Genomic DNA, 21164 nt, shown 5'->3' on the forward strand with positions numbered 1-21164 from the left:
GGCTGAGCGCCCCCCCTCCCCCGCGGGACAGGGCCCCCCTCCCCGGCTGAGCGCCCCCCCCCCCGCGGGACAGGGCCCCCCCCCGCTGAGCGCCCCCCCCCCCCCCGCGGGACAGGGCCCTCCCCCCCCCCGCTGAGCGCCCCCCCCTCCCCCGCGGGACAGGGCCCCTCCCACGGGACGGCCCCCCCGTTGAGCCCTGCCCCCCACAGAGCGAGACCCCCCCATCCCTGGGACCACACCTAGGGGAGGGAGACCCCCCGGTTGAGCCCCGCACCCCCAGGGGAGGGAGACCCCAGGACACCTGCCTGCACCCTAGGGAGAGGCGGCCCCCCTCGGCCCCCCCGGGCCGGCCATGCCTCGGCTGGAGGAGGTGGCCAACGTGGCGCTGCGGGTGCCCAGCGTCGTCCTGCTGGACCTGCTCTACCGCTGGGACGTCCAGGCCTTTGCCGAGCTGCTCCGGCCCCAGCAGGAGGAGGCGCCCTGGCGCCGCCGCGCCCTCTGGCACGCCTACTACCTGGGTGAGGCTGGGGGGCGCGGGGGGAGCGGCCCTGCTCCGGGCGGCGAGTTCTGCGCCCGGGCGGGGACGGCGAGGCCCCTGGGGGGGTCGGGGCCGCCCAGCCTCGTGTTCCCTCTGGCACGCCTACTACCTGGGTGAGGCTGGGGGGCGCGGGGGGAGCGGCCCTGCTCCGGGCGGCGAGTTCTGCGCCCTCCCAGGGAGCGCCCGGGCGGGGACGGCGAGGCCCCTGGGGGGGTCAGGCCGCCCAGCCTCGTGTTCCCTCTGGCACGCCTACTACCTGGGTGAGACTGGGGGGCGCGGGGGGAGCGGCCCTGCTCCGGGCGGCGAGTTCTGCGCCCTCCCAGGGAGCGCCCGGGCGGGGACGGCGAGGCCCCGGGGGGGGTCGGGGCCGCCCAGCCTCGTGTTCCCTCTGGCACGCCTACTACCTGGGTGAGGCTGGGGGGCGCGGGGGGAGCGGCCCTGCTCCGGGCGGCGAGTTCTGCGCCCTCCCAGGGAGCGCCCGGGCGGGGACGGCGAGGCCCCTGGGGGGGTCGGGCCGCCCAGCCTCGTGTTCCCTCTGGCACGCCTACTACCTGGGTGAGGCTGGGGGGCGCGGGGGGAGCGGCCCTGCTCCGGGCGGCGAGTTCTGCGCCCTCCCAGGGAGCGCCCGGGCGGGGACGGCGAGGCCCCGGGGGGGGGTCGGGGCCGCCCAGCCTCGTGTTCCCTCTGGACGCGTGGGAGGTGCAGACCGAGTCCCAGCACGCACTGCTCCTTTGCGCCAATCCGGAGGGCGCGCTTCGTGCTTGGGCCAGGGTCTGCATGCACCACCGCTCCCCACGGTGTAGGTGTGGGAGCCGGGAAGGCGCTGGAGGAGCGGGGCGCTGTCTGGATGGGGGCGCAGGGTCCTGGGTGACCATGGTGGGTGCTGCCCCCCTCCCCCGAGCTGTGGGTGTGGATAGTGGGGGGCACAATTTAAAGGTTCAGCCGCCCCCCCCCCAACAGCTCAAGTCAGTCAGACCCCCCCCATCCCCGGCCACAGCTCTCCCTTGCCCTCAGTGTGCTCCCCCAGAAAGCAGCGCCCCCTGCCTGCAGCGCCCAGCCGTTGTTCCTGCCTCTCCCCGTGGGGCGCAGATTGCCTGGCCCCCGAGGTCAGGGCTCCGCCAGCTGCCACTCATGTAGGGGGCCCAGCGGCACCATGTGACTGAGTGGGGTTGGCTCTGAGTCAGCAGGAAACCCATGTGTGGGAGTGGGGATCCCCCACCCCAAGCGCTGGAGGCTGCATGGTTTCCAGCTGTGGCTTCCAAGGCACCCCCCTCCCCCCCGCTCCCTAGCCGGGGGCTCCTACGCATTAGCCACCCCGTGGTGTCCCCTATTCCCCAAATACAGAAGTCAGACTAAGCTATGTGCATGGCAGGCCAGCTTGTGAGAGCGCTCTGAATGGGTCGTATTTTGGGTGGAGCTCTTGCCTGTCACATTGCTGGTGGATTGATCCCTAGCGCAGCGGGACCCTGCTTCGTTCGCTGCCCAATGACGGTAGCTAACTATAGGCCCGGACAGAAAGGCACCCAAGGGGTCAGCCCGGCTTCTTCTGCCCCCAGGTACCTGTCTAGGCAACACCTCTCACAAGCTTTGATGTGACTGGCAAGCCCGGGGGCCTCCATGTCCTCGATGCTCCAGTCTCTGGCAGTTTGACAGCACGATAAAGTTCTTTGGTTTGCAGGTTTTCCCAGGAGAGTTAGCTGGGAGCACGGTTCCACTGCAAACAGAATAGGCAGAATAGCCCTTTCCTCCTCAGTCTGCGCCCGGCGTGTAACTAGCTCCATTTGGCTCCTTCCCGGCCCAGCGGGAGCTGTTCTGTTGGCTCGTGAGCTCTGGAGGGTGGATGCTGCCTTGGGTGAGGGAGCTGGGTTTGGGTTCAGAAAAGAACTAGGTAAGTTCCTGGAGGATAGGTCCATCAATGGCTATTAGCCGTGGCTGCAACCCCATGCTCTGGGTGTCCCTAGCCTCTGACTGCCAGAAGCTGGGAGAGAACAACGGATGGATCACTCGATAATTGCTCTGTTCTAGTCATTCCCTCTGAAGGCAATTCCCTGGCATTGGCCACTGTGGGAAGCCAGGACACGGGCTACCTGGACCATTGGTCTGACCCAGTCTGGCTGTTCTTATGGGTTTGATTCGTTCATCATCCAGAGAATCATTACCCACGTTCTAAATGCAGACGCTTTCTTGTTGCTGTGTGAGGAGGGAGGACCTGGCGTGATGGTCGGGTCCCAGGGCAGTTTGCAGGGCTGGCAGGTTTCATTAAAACCCGTTCACTTGCAATCCAAGCCTGTTGGCTCAGGCGTCCCTGAGAGGCAATGAACACAGGGTCCCGTGGTGCCATTTTTACTAGAACATGCAGGGTTCCCGTTCTAGTGCAGTGGTGGCTCCTGCGTAGAGGAAGGATTTGAGTCCAAGGCTGCCGGAGAGAGGAAGTGAGGCCCAGAGCGGGTAAGGGAATCACACGCTGAGGTGCCCACACCTGAATGCGCTATTCCAGGCCTGGCTTTGTAAGGCCAGGTACAGAACAACTCATCCTGCCGCAGACAGGCCGGTTGCCAAGGCACAGTGTTAGGAAACTGATCCAGCCCTCCAGTGTCATTGGGCCTTGCTCTGTGAGTTACGGTTGCAGGGCGGGGACTCTGTCGGGTGCGAGACCTGGGGCCCAGGCTGGCCAGAACCCCGAGGGCCTACAGGGAAGAGGCAGCTGCTCCCTCCTGGCCTGCCGGATGACCCACACTGGTGCAGCTGCTTGGAGAGAGGCCCTAGCTGACCCCCGCCCAACGCCAGCACATCTGTTAGGGCAAGCGGGGCCAGTTTCTCCATTACCACCGAGATCTGCTGGGCTGAGGAGAGAGAGGGCTAGAGACTGGCTGTGGTCCTTCTGCCTTAGCCCTGCTGTGCTCGTCTGCTAGGGGCTCTGGCAGAGCACGTTCAGTGGGAGGCCAGGAGAGAAGGTCTTGGGGCAGCGTCGTGATGTCCATGCAGAGGCGAGCAAGGGGGTAATTGAAGCTCAAACTCTTCTCGGTGGGGGAGATTCAGCAGCTAGTCTGCCCTGCCTCTTGGTCCCGTGGCATCTCTCTCTCCAGGCAGCTCGTTTGCTGCGTGGCTGCGCCCTGTGCCCTGTTGCATCACGAGATTCGTTCTTGCCTCTGATGCAGCCCGCAGGGGAGGAGGTGCCCGTTGCAGAGGAGGGAGCTCTCCTGAGTAACATGAGTCAGCCGCAGGGTTCACTGGGGCCTGGAACTGGGCACCCAGGCTCCGTGGGGATGGGTGGGGTACAGAGAGTCTAGATGGATCCAGTACCAAAGGTTTTTCCTTCATTGTCCGTGCCGGTTCCGTTCCCAGCACCCAACCGCAGAAGCTGAACTGGCCTTAAGACTCTCCAGGCGGGGGACCCCCACCCCCTGCCTCAGTTGCAGTGTAGCAGTGGATCTGCTTCACAGCAGCTGTGCCAGCCTTGGTATCCCCGGCTGTCACGCCCCATGCTCTGTTGGAGACGGGGAATGGCCTATGATTCCACGCAGTGGCGGATTCATCTGCTGCACCTGAGGGAACCAGCACCCATGTAGACAGGGAGCGGAGCTTTGTGGCGTGGACCTACGGGCCCCTGTCTGACTCCCAACGTCTGCACCTGCCCTCACCTGCTGGCATGGAGGGACTGTGGATTTTGCTTCCTCCCGGGGGAGGATGTATCCGGGAAGCGGGGCGGAGGGTGCAGGCTGCTGCAGCGGGTATAAATGCATGTTTGCAGTGGGCTGCACTGTCTGGCTGTGCCAGACTCAGATGGCCCATGTGTGTAAGCCACCCAGTGGCGTGGGACAGTTTGCAGTGGGCGTGCTCACGGGTGGCAGAATGACATGATTTGAACAAGTGCAAATAAATATGCAACCCAGTGCCGTCCAGACATGGTGCCTGCCACATTCCATACAGAAAAATCTCTAATCCACCCCGTGGCATCCCAGACTCTGGTGCTACATGGCCTACAGATAAACTTGTTAGAAATGTTTTAACGAGTTGAAAATGCAAAATTATTTGGGACTGTTTTTTTAATCTCTCCACCTGTAAACAGGGCTGGATTAAGACAGGGGCTTTAGGGGCTGCAGCCCAGGGCCCCAGCTCAAGAGGGCCCCGCAAAAATAAATCACAGGCAGTGATCTCCGGGCCACTAAAAGAGGCACTCAGGCAGTTCTGCCTGCATGCCGTGGCCCCATGCCGCTCCTGGAAGCGGCTGGCTGCTAGCACATCTCTGCGGCCCCTCATGGGGTCAGGGAAGGAGTCTTTGCATGCTGCCCCCACACCTCCCATTGGCCAGTTTCCCCTCCTGTACCCAAACTCCCTCCCAGACCCCGTACCCCCTCCTGCACCCCAACCCCCTGCCCCAGGTCAGAATCCCCTCCTGCACCCAAACTGCCTCCCAGACTCCCCACCCTCTCCTGCACCCCTATCCCCCACCCCATCCCCCTCCTGCACCAAACTCCCTCCCAGGAAAAAGACTTGTATACAGGGGCCCCACAAAATCTAATAGCCCCAGGCCCACAGGAGACTTGATCCGGCCCTGCCTGTAAAGTACAACGTTAGTAGCATAAATGACTCTACAAGTCATGGAGGATGCTAGAATTGTAGGGAATAGATTGGAAATCCTAAAAGTGCTTCCTTTGTAGGCACACAGCCCTCAAAGTCCGACACCTCTGGACCATGCTGGGTCCGTGCTGCTGCCCTGTCCCAGTGGGGAGTGCTTATGTGAAATCGTCCAGCTCTTCGCTTTCCCTCTTGCATCTTCATCTTGCTCTTTTCTGCCTGTCTGTTAGATTGCCAGCTCCTTGGGCAGAGACAGTGTCTTGTGAGGGGCTTGTCTAAATGCAGGTGCTGCTTAAACTATGCCAGTGTCCCCAGGGTTCCCCCCCAAAATACGTGGTCTCAGCAGTACCAGTATAAAAATGCAGATACCCGTGTGACTTGGTCCACGTAGGCGGGGTATAAGCTGTACCAGTCAAAGGCACCGTTATCCTAGTATTACTGTTTCATTGGGAGTGGGGGGTGTGTGTGTGTGATTTTTTTATCCGAAATAGTTTAAAACTATCGACCAGGCTAGAATTGTGTGTAAAGCTCCAGGCAACTTGTGACGCTCTAGAAAAAATAACCCTGAGCTGTTGGTTTGCTGCAGATCACCTACCATGCTGAAGGGTTTTCAGGGCCTTTTATATTCTCTGCCCTGTGGAAGATCTCAGCAGCAAGATGGAGTTTGGAGTCACATGGGCAAGTCACATGTCCACGCATGACTCAGTTCTTTACACGCCAACACCATTGTTTACATGTTAGTTTGAAGGTTCCCAGGAAAGCTCAGATGTGGATTGGCGTCTCCCGAAGTTCATTGTCAGTTAAGTGTTTCTTTATTGGGCACTTACTGAGAAAAGTCCTTTCTCAAGAAGCTGACCAAATGCTTCCCTGAGGCTACTTGGAATCAAATACATTTGAGATACAAGTACAGAGCTCACATTCATAACTTCAAATACACAAATGATACGCACATACAGCTAGCATAATTATAACCAGCAAATCATAACCTCTTCCCATGACAACCTTTGTACATTCCTTGCTGCAAATACATAACCGGGGTGGCAACAATGACCTGTGACGGGGTGGCCAACCTGTCGCTCCGGAGCCACATGCGGCTCTTCAGAAGTTAATATGCGGCTCCTTGTACAGGCACCGACTTTCCAATGTGCGGGGTGGGGGGGGGGGGTTGCTCACTGCTCAACCCCTGGCCCTGCCACAGGCCCTGCCCCCACGCCACCTCTTCCCGCCCCCTCCCCTGGGCCTGCCGTGCCCTCGCTCCTCCCTCCCCCCACAGCCTCCTGCACGCCAGGAAACAGCTGATTGGGAAGTGTGGGTAGGGAGGGGGAGGCACTGATTGGCAGGGCTGTCGGTAGGTGGGAGGCGCTGGGAGCGGGGTGGGGGAGCTGACCGGGGGCTGCTGATGTATTACTGTGGCTCTTTGGCAATGTACGTTGGTAAATTCTGGCTCCTTCTCAGGCTCAGGTTGGCCATCCCGATCTACACGGTCCCAGATCATATTAATAATGTCGCACCCCTTTCCCAGCTCTGACGCCACAGAGTCTGCCTGTGTCCCTGTCCCGTTTCCCGCCCCCTTAGCAAACATGATTCCAATTTCCTTTCCACTTCCTGTTTGACCCCAGTTTATAGAGTAATACTCCCAGCTATATCTTAACCAGTCATTTTACTGAAATCTATCTAACCAATCCTAACATATTGTAACGTAATTCTCTAACCAATTATATCCCACTACCCTAATTAACTTGCACCTAGCAAAATTAATTATACAGCAGACAAAAGAAACAGAGAACCATACAGATTAACAATAGAAAAGTGGGGGCCATAAAGATAAAACATACAGAAATGAGGGTTTCACAACCACAGTCATTGAGAAGGGATTTCTCACCAGACAGGGTGCTATCAAACTAAGTTCTCTTTAACCATCTTTATCTGGTGGTGATGGGCATTATCAGGACAGGATTGTATTCCTAAGAGCCCAGTACCACCTTATTTCAATGTGACTGGCTTGTGATGTGAGGATGTGACCGTTCCCTTCCCAGCTTATGGCTGCCCCTGCATAAGCCAGAGCATTAGCATAAGCATTAGCCAGAGGCCTTAGCCTAAGAACAAGGCCTCACACTACCCGAGGGAGAGAAGACCCATACACAGGCAGACTGTGATTTTCATAGAATCATAGAATCTCAGGGTTGGAAGGGACCTCAGGAGGTCATCTAGACCAACCCCCTGCTCAAAGCAAGACCAATCCCCAACTAAATCATCCCGGCCAGGGCTTTGTTTTATACCTCTGTAACTAGCTAAGTGATAAAAATACACCTAAGTTCTTAATGTGTAGGCCTTTACAGGCCAGCCCGAATATCTATATTCTAACAGCTGGTTAGGTCTTGGGTGGGACAATTGCAAGCAAACCCCGGCTGGCATTAGGGATTCAGTGGGTGGGTCCCTCTCCTTGGAGTCAGTAGCTTGTTCTGCCCTCTTGCAGCCCCTGCAACATGTGATAGCCACTTCCCATTGTTCAGTGTCGCTGTTCAACAGCTGCCGCGCCCTGCTCCAGAGGTGGCTGCATTTCAGTGGTGGGCGAAGCCCCCCCTGTGTGTAGCTTGTAGATGGAGTTGTTTGGGAAAGTGCAGCATCGTAACACACGTGGCTGAGTTTGAACTGGTTTCTGCTTTCCTGGCTCAGGTAAGAGGATGGGGGATGGGGCAGAGAGACCCCAAGAAAAGGCTTGAAGAGGAGAGACCGGCGCTCCTGCGGGGCTAGCTCTGAGCGCTGGGTGCTGTTTCTGGCTGTGCCCTCGGGAGTGGGTGGGCAGCGCAGTGATGGGAGACGGCAGGCACGGCTGGCTGACCTGTTCTCTCTCTTTCCCAGGCCACATGCTGTGTGTGGGGGTGCTGCTGCTCCCAGTCAGATCCCTGGTGAGACTTTACCTCTATGGCCTGACACTGCTGCTGCTGTTCGTGGGGCACCAGACGGCCAGGTGAGCCCGGCGACCTGGCTGCAAGCCACCTGCCTTGCCCCGGGGGCTCTGTGCACTCACCACGGCCCTGGCAGGGGCACGCGGCGTACATGGCTCTTGCAGGGTGTGGGAGCTAGCGGTGCACCCCGCAGCAGTGCTTGGTACCCTGGGAGGAGAGCCCCGAGGGAGAGCTGGGTCCGGGGGAAGCTGGGACTGGAGACACGTGCTCTCGGGCCGTGACTTCACGGCTCCTGGCTGCAGGGGCGGCTCCGACTCCTGGCCCTGGGGTAGCGCTTGCCCCTGCGGTGTGGTCAGGAGCCAGGAGAGGAAGGTGGGTTGGGTTTCGCTGGTGCGGGGACTCGGTAGAAGATCGCAGGTGCATACCTGGGGCTCTGGCTAACTAGAGTGAGTCTGGGGCACTGTGGGGCTGACAGGAGGGCCGGGCAGGGGAGGAAGAGGCACCTGCTGCTAAGACCCCACCCCTCTCCTTCCAGGGACTACCTGCGCCATGAGATGGAGTATGAGTTCCAGGGGGCTGTGTACCAGGACCCTGTGGTGCTCAGCCGCTTCATGACCGCCCTGACAGGTGAGGCTGCAAGCCCCTGTGGCCGCCCTTTCCTGAGACGCCTTTCTCTGTGGGGCCACCCCATTTTCCCCTTTGGCATGGGGATCAGATGGAAGCCCCGCAGCCTGAGGGAGGGGGCGTGTCCCAGCGTCAGGGTTTTCCCATGGGATCCCTCCCACCAAAAACTGGAACGGCCGCAGAGCATGCAGGGGGCCCCCAGCGCCTGTTCAGGGAGCACTTCCCAAGGAGCGGAGCCGAGAGACCCACAGGCTCTCTAGCCAGCGGCTGGCACCTGGTAAGGGTCGGGGTGGCCCTTTAATGGCCTCTCAGTGTGACCACGGCACACCCGCTCACGCAGCGTAGTGGGGAGCGCGGGGGGAGTCCAGCCTGACTGCTGGCTGAGCAGCGTCTCTGAGTGACCGGCACCATGCTGTAAACCGGGGCGAGGTGGTGTGTAGGGCAGACTGACAACTACCCAACTGACCTCAAACGACACAGCTTAGGGCTACCCAGGGGGACAGCGCCCTCCGGTGGCCGTTTGTAACCTGGGTGGGGAACTCTTCCCTGCAGGCAGGGTGCAGGTCGAGCCCCTCCCGTACAGCCTCTGTGCAGCTGTCTGGGGGCCTTGGGGAGGAGGGTGAGCCCAGGCCTGCTTGCAGCAGTGTCTGGGAGAGCTGGTGATGTGTCTCCCTTCACCCAGCACCTCTCATCTGAGGATCTCAAAGCACCATCCACGATCACTGAATAGCAAACTTCCCACTGGCCCCTGGTGGTGGGGGCAGCATTAATGGCCTGTTCCAGGTGGGGCAGTGTCTCACCCACGCCCGACAAGGAGACCGTGGCAGGTCTGGGAACAGCACCCAGGAGTTGTGACTCCCAGCCCTGCATTCTAAGCACTAGGCCATGCTGCCTAGGCTGTGGGCTGCAGCCATCGTGCCAGCTGGGAACGCTGGTTGTACAGGGAAGCGACGGGGGATGTGGGCAGGGGCCGGCTGTGAGCCACCGGCGCGCTCCAGCTGCACTAACGGGCCTGCTCTCGCCTTCCCGCCAGGCCAGATCTTCGTGAGCACGCTCTGCGCCCTCCTCATGAAGACCAAGCAGGTGTGGCTGTTCTGTGCCCCGCTGCTCCCGCTGCTGGCCCGGCTCTGCGGCCTCCCCCTCCAGGCGCTTCCCATGGTCAACGCCTTTGCCACCTCCGTCACTGTGGTGGAGGTGCTGTATGTGGCTGCCTCCCACCTGCTGGCTCCCTTCCATCTGGCTGCTGCGGTGTGCAGGGAGATGGCTCAGGTGAGCGGCTGGCATGCAGGGAGAGGGCGGGTGGGGGGAGATGAGTGGGTCCGGCAGTGCCCTCAGGCAGGTAGCTCTGGGCACTTCACAGTGAAACCAGACTGGTCCAGGGGTCCGGCCAGGTCAGGGGGGTGGGAATGGGACATGGGGCCTTGCCCCATAGGGGGCACTGGTTCCAATCCAACTGCAGGGCAGGGGACTGGCGGGCTCAGCGGGGCAGGGAATGAGACACGGGGCCTTGCCCCTCTAGGGTGGGAGACTAGCTGACTTGGGGAGGGTGGGGGAATGAGTAAGGCTAAGATGGAGTCATGGAACCCGTGACTTCCAGTGACCTCCGTGACACTGGGGGCCCCGCAGCTGACCAGCCGCTCCCAGCAGCGGGGGACCCTGCAGCAGCCCAGCCTCTGCGGGCGGCAGGGGACCTCCCACCGCTGTGGGTGGCGGGACCCCCCGCAATGGACTGGCTGCTGCCATCGGCGGTGATCCCTGAGCTGCCCAGCCACCGCTGCTGGCAGGGGTCCCCTTTGCAGTGGCCCACCCACAGCCCCCTCCCGCCACGCAGCTCCCAGCCGCTGGCAGCAGCAGACGGACCCCAGAGCTGCTCAGGGGCCCCCCGCAGCCGTTCAGCCGCCATGAGCAGCCCCCTCCTGCCGCTGCAGCTCCCAGCCTGCTGTGGCAGAGGAGCCCTGGACCTGCTCAGTGCTTGCAGGGGGTCCCCTGCAGCTCCCAACCTCGCAGGGGGACCCCTTCCAGCCACTGGGCAATGGGGTCCCTGCAGCTTCCAGCTGGACCCTCCTAAAACATCCCTGGCAGAATGTCTAGGGAGTAAAACTCAGGGACGGGTCACGGGCAATAAAGAAAAAAACACGGAAGCCGTGACCTGTCCCTGACTTTTACTAAAAATGTCCGTGACAAAATCGTAGCCGTAGGGATGAGACATGGGGCCTTGCCACTTGAGGGGGTGTCCAGGCTGGGGGGACTGGCTGGAGTGAGGGGAGGAGATACAGGGTCTTTTCCCCTCTAGCGGGCGCTGTCTCCCATCTGGCCCCAGGGCAGGGCAGCTGGCTAGCGCAGGGGGCTGGGCAATGGGACCTTTCAGCTCAGAGGCCTAGTTCCTGTCGAGCCCAGGGTGGCTGTGAGGTGCTGTGTGTGAGACAGGCTGATGAATCTGAGTCCATTGTAGTCTGAGACCCTTCATGCAAACCACCATCGGAACTGGGCCCCTTCGACCTCCTTACGGACAGTCCCCAGGGCGGGGCCAGGAGCTCTGGACTCCCCTCTGGCCGCTGGGGAGCAGGGATGTGGCTCGCTGGTGTGAGGGCAGGGCACGCTCCGGGAGCAGCCGGGGTTCTGTCTCCAGGGCTGTGAGCCCAGAGCTAGGGACACTTCAAACACTGCCCCCAGGTGCCCTGTAAACCTGCCCGCTGAGCTGGGACAGGAGTCTGGCTCCCCAGCCCGGCGGTCCCTGCAGTCCCGTGTCTGGACGCTCTGACTCCGTCACTCTCACCAGAGGGGGGATGGAGGCACCGGCTGGCGATGTGCGTGATCAGACACACCCCTCCCGCAGCTGGACTGGGGCTCTCTCTCCAGCACACAGAGCTGGGAAACGTTCATCCCCCACAGACGCTCCTCCAGAGCAGATCCCCACGGCAGCCCCCCGGCCCAGGCTGTGTGACAGCGCCGGCTAACTGGCGCCTCCTCCCCAGGGACTGGAGATGTACAGGCTGGTGGCGCTGGCCATGTCCCTCTGGAGCCAGCGGGCCATCCCGCTGCTCTTCCTTGTCTTCTGGCTGGTGCTCTTCACCCTCCAGATCTACTCGTTCCTGGCCTCTTCCAACAGCCTCCTCGCCCAGCAGGGGCTGCTCTTCATCTTCCTCAGCAGGTAGGAGGGGGCGACCCGCGCTGGGGCAGGGGGTGGAATGACCTGGAGGGCCGCCGGGGCTGATCCAGGGAGCAGTGGGCTCAGGCTGCCTGTGGGGGTGGGGTGGGGGGGATCTAGGCCATTCTGGGCTGCAACTCGTCTGTTGCCAGGGTTTGAGATAAGGGACGTGGCATACAGGGCCTGCTTGGACCTCAGCAATTCAGGTCCGGCTCCTTACTGCCCCCTGGTGTTACTGCGGCGGTGCCATACCTGCCTGCTCTCCTAGCCCATTCCCGGGGATCTGTCCACATGGGTCAGGGGGATGGACCCGGGGCCTCCCAAAGGAGCGTCTCACCCTGCCGTGTGGTCTGTTGGCAGCGTGGCGGAGTGCTGCGGCACGCCCTACTCCCTCCTCGGCCTGACCTTCACTGTCTCCTACCTCGCCCTGGCCGTGCTCAACCTTTGCAAGTTCTACCTGCTGGGCTACGACGCCTTCCAGAATGGCAACGTCATGCACAGGTGAGGGGCCCCCGGGGCACGGGCATCGCTGCCGTGCTGGGGCTGAGGAAGCCGCAGGCTTGGCTTCTGGTTTGGCGGCTCTGCGAGTGACTGTGCTGGGCATGTCTGCACTGCAGCCGGAGGTGCGATGGCACCACGGCTAGACGTACCCCAGCTGGCTTGGATCGAGCTCGCTCCAGTAACGAGCAGTGGCAGCATGGGCAAGCTGCTCAAACACGTACCCCAGGCGGGCTTCTCCAGCCCATGCTGTCGTGGCTTCCCGGATACTGGTACTGGAGAGCGCAAGATGCAAGCTAGCTCAGGTCTGCCTAGGCATGCTGCATCACTGCTCTGATCGCAGGACACACATGCCCCTGGCAGCTGCCGGCGGGCTCCAGGGGCAGGGCTTCCTGCACTGCCTTGGGCGGCAGGATGCCGTCTTCCTCAGGGGTGCGGTGGGGGCACTCTCTCCGCTCTCCCTTCTTGTCTCTGTGATCCATGAGCTGGATCTGTCTCTCTCCTGCCCACAGTCACACTCCCCTGGGGCTGGGCACCTGCATGGTTAATTGTGACCCCGTAGTGCTGCATGGCAGAGAGAAAACACCTCCCACAGCCTGGGCAGCTTATTATCGGCCTGAGGCAAAGTGCTGGGCAGCTGTACGGAGAGGGGGGTGTGACTGATGCACAGGATCCGTGTGTGATGGGTAACCCCCACTCCGGGGTGCCACCTGATGTACTGGGGTCGCACTGAGCCCACCCGTTCCACCAGTCCAGGCTTCCTTACCCTGTCCTGCTGTGCCAGGCCCTCAAGCCTCCTCCAGCACACACACAGGTAGGGACACGCCCAGCTGCAGAAAGACACAGACACTGAAATCAGCTCTGCACGGGAAGAATCAGCTAGGGGTATCGCCCAGCACTCAAGTGCACACTCCCTCTGGGGTGCAAACCTAAAATTGTATTGTCTTGCGCTGCACAGAAAACTGTACAGCGTAAGCTCAGGAAATTCGCTCCCTCCCACAGTGTGGAGGAAGTTATGCACAGCTTTTTGCCCCTCCCACCCCGTTATGGATTTCACAAACTGGTTTTAGAGAAAACAAGAGCAAGTTTATTAACTACAAAGGATAGATTTTAAGTGATTATAAGGGCTAGCAAACAGATCAAAGCAGATTACCCAGCAAATAAAACAAAGATGAAATATAAGTTTAAAATACTACAGAAACGGGTTACAAGTAGGAGTTTCTCACCCTAAATGTTGTTTTAGGCAGATTGCAGATTGCCCTGCCCCAGGTGACTGGCTGGGTGCTGGGAGTTTGGGCTGCCTTCCCTGGCGATCTGGGCTGTGAGCACCGCTCCCCCGAGTCGAGGGCATTGCCTGGTGACAGCACTGTGCGAACGGCAGCTTGGCTGTCACTGATTTGGGCAGGGTCTGAGTCCCGGCATGCAGCACTGCGTGTGCGTTCATGCACTGGTCACTGCACGCGTGGTCACCATGGCCGCCTGCTCAAATAGCCGGTGATGCTCCTGGCCGTCTGCACTAGCAGGTCCTGGCTTTGCACACGCAGCGGTGGTGATCGCATGCCTCCGGCGGGCGCGCGATTGTTGGTTGAAGCCCCATGCCCTCTTCTCCTGCTCGCCTGGCAGAGGTGTGACGGAGGGCGTGACCCTGCTGCTGCTGGCTCTCCAGACGGGGCTGCTGGACCTGCAGATCCTGCAGAGAACCTTCCTCCTCAGCATCATCCTCTTCATCGTGGTGACGTCGACCCTGCAGTCCATGATCGAGATAGCCGACCCCATCGTGCTGGCGCTGGGGGCTTCGCAGAACAGGTAGCACCCGATCCCCCAGCCTCCCTTCGGGGGCAGCAGGATCCGGCCCCACCTGGATCCGGCACAGCTTCCACCTAGCCAGAGTCCCAGCCCTCCCCATGGCTGGGGCTCATTGCACGGGGATCTCCCCAGACCAGGCACAATCCTGGCCGCCCCTCGGGACTGCCTGGGGCTTGATGCAGCACCCTCTTCTCTCAGGGCCCACTCCAGAAAGGGTCCCGTTGACGTCACTGGGTTCTGGATCAGGCCCTCGGACAGGCTACTGCTGAGCGCAGTGATGCCGCTGCCTTCCCCTTTGGCCCTCGCGGAGCTGCTGAGACCCCTGGCTGGGAGACGGTGCCACGGCTCAAGGGAGAGTCCCCAGCGGCCACGAGGAGCTGTATGGGATGCAGAGCAGTGTGGGCAGAACTGGCTGGGCCCACAGACCTCCCTTAGTTCCACCTGCCCAAGCGGGGACGGGCAGAGTGTTGTGCGTCTCCCTCACTCCCAGCCGGTCCGGCAGGCTCCGCAGCCCTCTCCTCCGTGGTGGGAGAGATTCTTGGGGCGCCGCAGGGGGCTCTGGGGAAGCGCCGGAGCCCTGCAGGCTGAGCTGTGGACTGGCCAGGCCTCTGACTTGTTCCTCTTCCCAGGAGCCCTTGGAAGCACTTCCGCAGCCTCAGCTTGTGCCTCTTCCTGCTGGTTTTCCCCTGCTTCATGGCGTACAAGATCGCTCGCTTCTTCCACATGGACTTCTGGCTGCTGATCCTGGTCTCCAGCTGCATGCTCACCTCCCTGCAGGTACGGCCGGATCCCCTTCCCCACATCAGGGTCTCCAGCTGCATGCTCACCTCCCTGCAGGTACAGCTGGGCCCCTCTGCCCCTGATCAGGGTCTCCAGGTACATGCTCACCTCCCTGCAGGTACGGCTGGGCCCCTCTGCCCCCGATCAGGGTCTCCAGGTACATGCTCACGTCCCTGCAGGTACGGCTGGGCCCCTCTGCCCCCGATCAGGGTCTCCAGGTACATGCTCACCTCCCTGCAGGTACGGCCGTATCCCCTTCCCCCCATCAGGGTCTCCAGCTGCATGCTCACCTCCCTGCAGGTACAGCTGGGCCCCTCTGCCCCCGATCAGGGTCTCCAGGTCCCTGCTCACCTCCCTGCAGGTACAGCCAGGTCCCCTTCCCCCCATCAGGGTCTCCAGGTACATGCTCACCTCCCCATTTGCAGTCCCCCAGCTTGGAGCAGAAATTCTTCTTGTTACCCTTCTCTGATCACACCCTGCTTCGTCTCACCCTCTCCCCCGAGTCCGGGTCCCTAGCCATGTGCTCCCCTCCCTGCCAGGACGGCCGGGTCCCCCTTCCCTCAGTCCAGGTCCTCTGCCACGTGCCTCTCTCCCTGGGGCTATGGCCAGGACCCTCTCCCCCCAATTCAGGTCCCCAGCCACATGCTTCCTGCCCTGTGGGTATGTCTGGGTCCCCTTTCCCCCAATCTGGGTCCCCAGCTGTGTGCTGCCCTCCGTACTGGTACAGCCGGGTCCCTCTTCCCCCTGATCCAGGTCCCTAGCTGCATGTGCCCCTCCCTGCAGGTACAGCCGGATCCCTCTTCTACCGATCCAGGTCCCCAGCTGCGGGCTCCCCTCCTTGCGGGTACAGCTGGAGTCTGTTCCCTCCAGCATCTGTCCCTCCTGCTAACGAGCACCTGCCCCCCTCAAATCCCAGCTGCCGTGGTGCTGCCCTGGCTGGCTTGAGTCCCTCTGAACTTCCTCGCAGCCGCCTCCACTCCTGGCCAACCTACATTTTGTGCCCTCTGCAAATGCTGTGACTTCCCCGCTGGCCTCTTTCAGAGCGTTACTGACTGGTAAAGAGTGGCCACAGCACGGAGCCCTGTGCCCTCGCTGGGAACCCTTCGCCCCCGAAACCTGGCCGCTCAGCATCCCCTGTCCCTTGGCCAGTTCCGACCTGCAGTGACACGTCGCCCGCAACCCCTTCGTTTCCTTCCCACCCACCCTGGGGGGGACCTTGCCAAGGGACACGTGACAGTCGTGGTAACCAAAGTCACCTGACTTTCTAGCATCTGCCCCCTGCGAGGGGCGTGGGGCTAATTGGCCCGGTGGCTGTTGGCAGCCGAGCATCATCCCCACTCTCTGACCCTTTGCACCAGGTGATGGGCACCCTCTTCGTCTACGCGCTCTTCATGATAGAGCTGTTCCAGGATGCGCCCCTGGAGAAGACGGACGAGATCATCTACTATGTCAATGCGGTGAGCCGGGTGCTGGAGTTCCTGGTGGCCGTCTGCGTGGTGGCCTATGGCACCTGGGAGTCCATCTTTGGCGAGTGGAGCTGGATGGGCGCCTCTGTCATCATCATCCACTCCTACTTCAACGTGTGGCTGCGGGCCCAGTCGGGCTGGAAGAGCTTCCTGCTCCGCAGGGAGGCCGCCAAGAAGATCAACTCGCTGCCCAGGGCCACCAGGGGACAGCTGAGGGACCACAACGACGTGTGTGCCATCTGCTTCCAGGTGAGCCAGCCGCGCCCTCCTCCCCCCGGGATGGCAATGTGGTGCCCTCGCTCACCAGCGGGGACGGAGACTCCCACTTCGATGCAGAGGGGGTCTCCAGCGCCCTCCTCCTGCACCGACTCCACTGCCCCGCCGAGTAGGTCACTGCTCGGGAACCTGCCCCTGCTCTTCGATGAGCCTGTGTGGGGGACGGGGCGAGTTCTCTTGTCCAGATCAGAAACCCCTCTCCCCTTGAGTGCACTGCGTATATCCAGGGGGCCCCCTACCCCAGCCCAACCGGCTCTGCGTAAGGAGGTGGTTTCCTGGGGGTTCAAGGAGCTCCTCAGTTGGCCTCCACATGCCCTAGATCAGGGGGAGGGTTGCATCCACTTCGAACAGGCTGCGAGGGTCGGGGGGGGGGGGGGTTCGCACCGAGATCAAGGGCAGTGACTGACCCAGCAGACCCCAGACTTGTCGCCTGCATGGCCCCCTTGTCGGATGTCTTGCTCCCTGCGGCCCCAGGCAGCCTGGAGAACACCGGCGTGACCTGGCGTGCACCATCGGTGCGAGGTCACAATGTGCGGAGGACGCCAGTTTGTAAAATGCCATCCTCCACCCCCTAGTGATTGCTGCAACCCTGCCCGCAGCTGGCCTGACCCCACCCCACACGGGCTGCGACCCAGAAGGTGAGAACCGCTGGGCTAAACCTTGGGCAGTTAGTTGCTCAGTTCTTGCATCCATTCAGCATTGCTAGGGGGCAGGGGAGTTTCCTGGGTTCAGGCTGCCTGCAGACTCACAGGCGGGCGCTGCAGCTCCCGTTACACTCGGGCCCGTTTGGCAAGTGTGCTCCAAGCCCATGAGCATGAGAAACTTTTATTCTTTGATGAGATTCTGCTGAGTCTGGTTATGCCACGTGGGCCCCGTAACTGCCCCAGGCCGCGTGTGCACCTGCCCTGGAATCCAGGCCCACGTGTTCCAGGCTCCATGGGCGTGCAGTAGAGTTGCACACTGACGAGGATTTGAGCCCTTACCGTTGAGAAGGGAACCCTAGAAAACCTGGCCTGAGGGAGAGGAATGCAGCACTGACTGCCTGAGTCTGCAGACAGCCTGGAACAGGAGCTCGCTGATCTGTGGTGAGACCCGTGCCTTGTGCGGTACAAAGGATGCCAGTGAGGGGGCCTCTGGTGACAGCCCAAGCTGGCAGGTGCTTCACGGTGCAGCTGGCCAGCAGGATGGGTGGCTCACGTCTCCTGGTGACTTCCTAGGGACCCTGAATGCGAGGGCCAATGGGCAGGCATAGGGGTGCTGGGTAATGGGGCATTTCCTGGCTCCTCGTCTTGGGGTGCCAGCCATGCTGGAGAGGCTGGTGTAAGGGCTGGCAGCACCCCATAACACCCCCTTGCCCTTGATGGCACGAGGGAGCCTGGGACGGCCTCTTGAACCAGGCTCTGTCCTGGGTGACTGGAGACCGGATCTTCGTACCCCATCCCGTTCCAGCGGGACAGCGGTGTCTGTCCCAGCCCTGGCTGTGCTGGCCGGCTCCCCACTAACCCCTCCTTCCTCTGCCGGGCAGGAGATGGACATGGCCGTGATCACCGACTGCGGCCACTTCTTCCACACGGGCTGCCTCCGCAAGTGGCTGTACGTGCAGGACACCTGCCCCATGTGCCACCAGCCGGTGAAGCCCTCGGCCACCGAGGGCCCGCAGCCAGCCGGGGGAGAGCGGGCGGAGCCGGAGCCCATCCCAGAGGAGCGGGCGCCTGAGAATGCAGACGCCGGGGCTGCGGGAAGGGCAAGGACCCCAGACCCCAGCAGGACCGCTGAGGGCGGGGAGTCCAGCTGGCAGGAGCAGGAGAACCCAGCGCTGGCAGAGCCCAGCAGGGCCGGACTGCTCCCAGAAGCTGTGCCCCATGGGGAGGGCGAGCCCATGGACCCCGCTCAGAGCAGGACTCCCCAGCCAGTGTCTCGAGGGGGCTGCGCTCCACAGCCGCGTGCCAATCCGGGGCGCACGGCCCTGCTGGGAACCCCGCCCCCTCCGGAGTGGGGCGGAGAACATGGAGGGGGGGCAGGAGCCGGGGCCAGCACGGGCTTCGACAGCCGCCACTGCCTCTCTTAGCGTTCAGCCTGGGGCGCCGGCCCCCCACCCCCGGAGCCTGGGCTGGCGCCTGCCTGCAATCCAAGCGCGCAGCGAGTGCCAGGCGTGGCCGGTGCCAGCAGAGGGGGCGTGACAGCCGCTGCCGGGCTGGGAAGTGTAACGCCCCGTGTCCTGCCCTGGAACACGCCCACTGAGCCCCCAGAGGACGGGCCTGAGTCGCCCGTTGGCACCCGTCTGCAGACTTGTTGCAGCTCCGGAGCCCCCAGTGCAGTGTGCCCACCCCGTACGCAATGCCGGAGCGCCCCCTGCTGGGAAGAAGCAAGCATGGCTTTTAGAAAGCCGGCAGGGCCCAGCCCAGCCCTGCTCCGGCTGCGCAGAAACAACCGGGAGGCACTTGGATGGCTCGTGCTCCATTACGAACAGGGACCAGCGGGCTGGGCTGCCCACGGTTACAGAATGAGGCGTGTTACTGCTGGCTCCCTGTCACTCGGCTGCTGCTGCTAAGCTGGTGCCGGATCTATCTGGGCTCTGCCCCAGCGCAGGGGTTCTCAGCCAGAAGGCAGCCGGTGGCACCTGCCCTTCCCTTCCCCCTGCCGAAGTGGGAGAGGCCGAGACGCACTAGCCTGGTGGCTCTGGCGTGACTCGGGCGTCCTGCAGCTGCTTGGGACCATGTGCAGGAAGGGAGAAGGAACCTATCTGGGCGGGCCCTGTGCTCTCCAGGCCGGGCCTGTCTGCGGTGGGAGGTGGCCTGCTGCACCAGTGCTATTACAAGGCTCCTGGGGGGACCTCGGCACCTCCCAGGATTGGGCCCTGGGCAGGGCAGTGTCCCTTTCCCTCTGCTGGTTCAGCCTGCAGCATGCCCCGCAAAGCCTCTCCCTGTATCAGGCCAGTTCTGCTCTCAGAGGAGTTCGCCCTGGCAGGGGAGGGGCCAGGCTGCTGTGACACAAGGGCGCATAGCTGTGCACTAACAGCAGCCATGTCTCACCCCAGAGGTGGCTGCATACCAGTGGTAGGCAAAGCAAGTACAGGCTGTGAAGTCTCCCCCATTCTGTACTCTGCCCTCTGTGAAGTATTTATCTACCACAGGTCGATGTCCCTTTCCCATGCAAGGCCCCAAGGGAATGTGATGAAACTTGAATAGAAAACCCCTTTCGTTTTTAAAGCCTCAGGGATTAGTAATTCCAAGGAAGCCGTGACTTCTACCGGAGATGGACGGGCCTTCGTACAGCTGGGCTGGGCATGTCTGCGCAGCGTGTAGGATCCATGTGGATGCGAGGTGTTTGATCGCTGTCAGCTCTCTTCCCTTTGGAAGGGACCCCGACCGGCTAAGAAGCCTTATTTGTGTTACCTTCGGGTGATCAGATTCCCATTCAAGCTGTCGCGCTGTGGGCTGCTTGCACTCGGACCGGCGACGTCCCGCGAGGTGGACACGGCAAACAGCACAGAGTGGCTACGAAAGTGCAATTAAAAACACGGAACGTTTGCGTGGATCATCACTTACCTGTGAACTGGGCGGCAGGGGGGAGTGGCAGGGCGGGCCCCGCTCCCTGTGTGGGTAACCCTAAACCGAAGGGAATGGCTGCAGGCTAAACAGCCACCTGCCCTCATAAACAGGGACCAGGACTGCCCGGTGCTGGTAACCTGCTCCGGCACCGCAGGTCCAGCCGGGTCCCCTTCCGTTCTCAGCTCTTCAGTGTGCCCCAGTCCCGGATCTGCTCCAGGCCTGCCAGTCTCCTTGCACCTGCCATGGCTGCTGCCCACCGTGCTGCCTGGCTTAGCCAGCTGCAGGGCCCTGGGCTTGGTGGTGAGGCAGGGGCCTGTGGAGGCTGTTGCCCCTCCCGCTCGATGCCAAGGGTTGCCCCTGTGCAGGCCTGTTCCTCCGTGCTGCTGAAGTCACGTAGCCAGGCCTTGGCCACAACTTCAGGGCAGCAGGCTCAGTGCAGGTTCTTGGCTGGAGGGAACGTGGAGGCCGCGCTGCCCAGCTGCTGGGGTGTGGAGCTGGCGCAGTGTCCCGCAGCAATCCCCCTTCTCAGGGGAGGGACAGTCCGAGGGCCTACTGCACACCGTGGGGCCAGGCCCGGGGCCAGAGAAACTGACCGTCACCGTCCCTGCTTCTCACGTGGGGCTTGCCCTGCCTGGGTGCGTGGGGAAGCAGGGCCCTGCCCCTCCACGTCCCAGGTGGCTGGAGGGGTCCAGCTGGCCCCTTCCCCTCTGGGCAGCCATTCTCCCCACCACCGGCCATGCTGAGGAGCAGGCGGGGGGAGATTTGTGAGGAGGTCTCTGTCATCACAAACCAGTGGTTTTTGCTTGTTTCTTGGAGCAAGTTTGATTTCCCCCCTTGAATCTCTGGCGGCTCCCTCAGCCCAGCCGAGCAGATGTTGGCTTCTGGCCTGGTTCCTCTCCCAGTTCCCCCTGGATCCACTCCCCCAAACCCGGGCTAAACCTCTGTGCCAGCCGCAGCGCTGTTCTTGCCGAGGATTTGATGTGGGGGGGC

General features: G+C 62.0%; 1 protein-coding gene across 9 annotated transcripts; it reads left to right on the forward strand.

The window, feature by feature from the left end:
- The first annotated feature begins 160 nt into the window (after nt 1-160).
- LOC102929557 (RING finger protein 145) lies at nt 161-20152 on the forward strand. 9 transcript variants are annotated; one of them, XM_043544990.1, is made up of 12 exons: nt 167-518; nt 7979-8087; nt 8561-8652; nt 9688-9918; nt 11625-11800; nt 12158-12298; nt 13919-14101; nt 14731-14938; nt 15122-15181; nt 16240-16596; nt 17199-17261; nt 18149-20152. In XM_043544990.1, the coding sequence occupies exons 1-12, from the start codon at nt 353-355 to the stop codon at nt 18337-18339; spliced, it is 1977 nt and encodes a 658-aa protein (XP_043400925.1). In that variant the 5' UTR covers nt 167-352; the 3' UTR covers nt 18340-20152. The 9 variants fall into 9 exon arrangements, with proteins under 9 accessions (XP_037754387.1, XP_043400925.1, XP_043400924.1 ...); XM_043544989.1 differs by lacking the exon at nt 17199-17261 and having other exon boundaries at nt 9683-9918; nt 13819-14101; XM_043544991.1 differs by lacking the exon at nt 15122-15181 and having other exon boundaries at nt 9683-9918; nt 13819-14101; nt 14731-14878.
- Nucleotides 20153-21164: the final 1012 nt, after the last annotated feature.

This window comes from Chelonia mydas, chromosome 4 (genome assembly GCF_015237465.2).
Source record: "Chelonia mydas isolate rCheMyd1 chromosome 4, rCheMyd1.pri.v2, whole genome shotgun sequence".
NCBI classification, from domain to species: Eukaryota; Metazoa; Chordata; order Testudines; family Cheloniidae; genus Chelonia; species Chelonia mydas.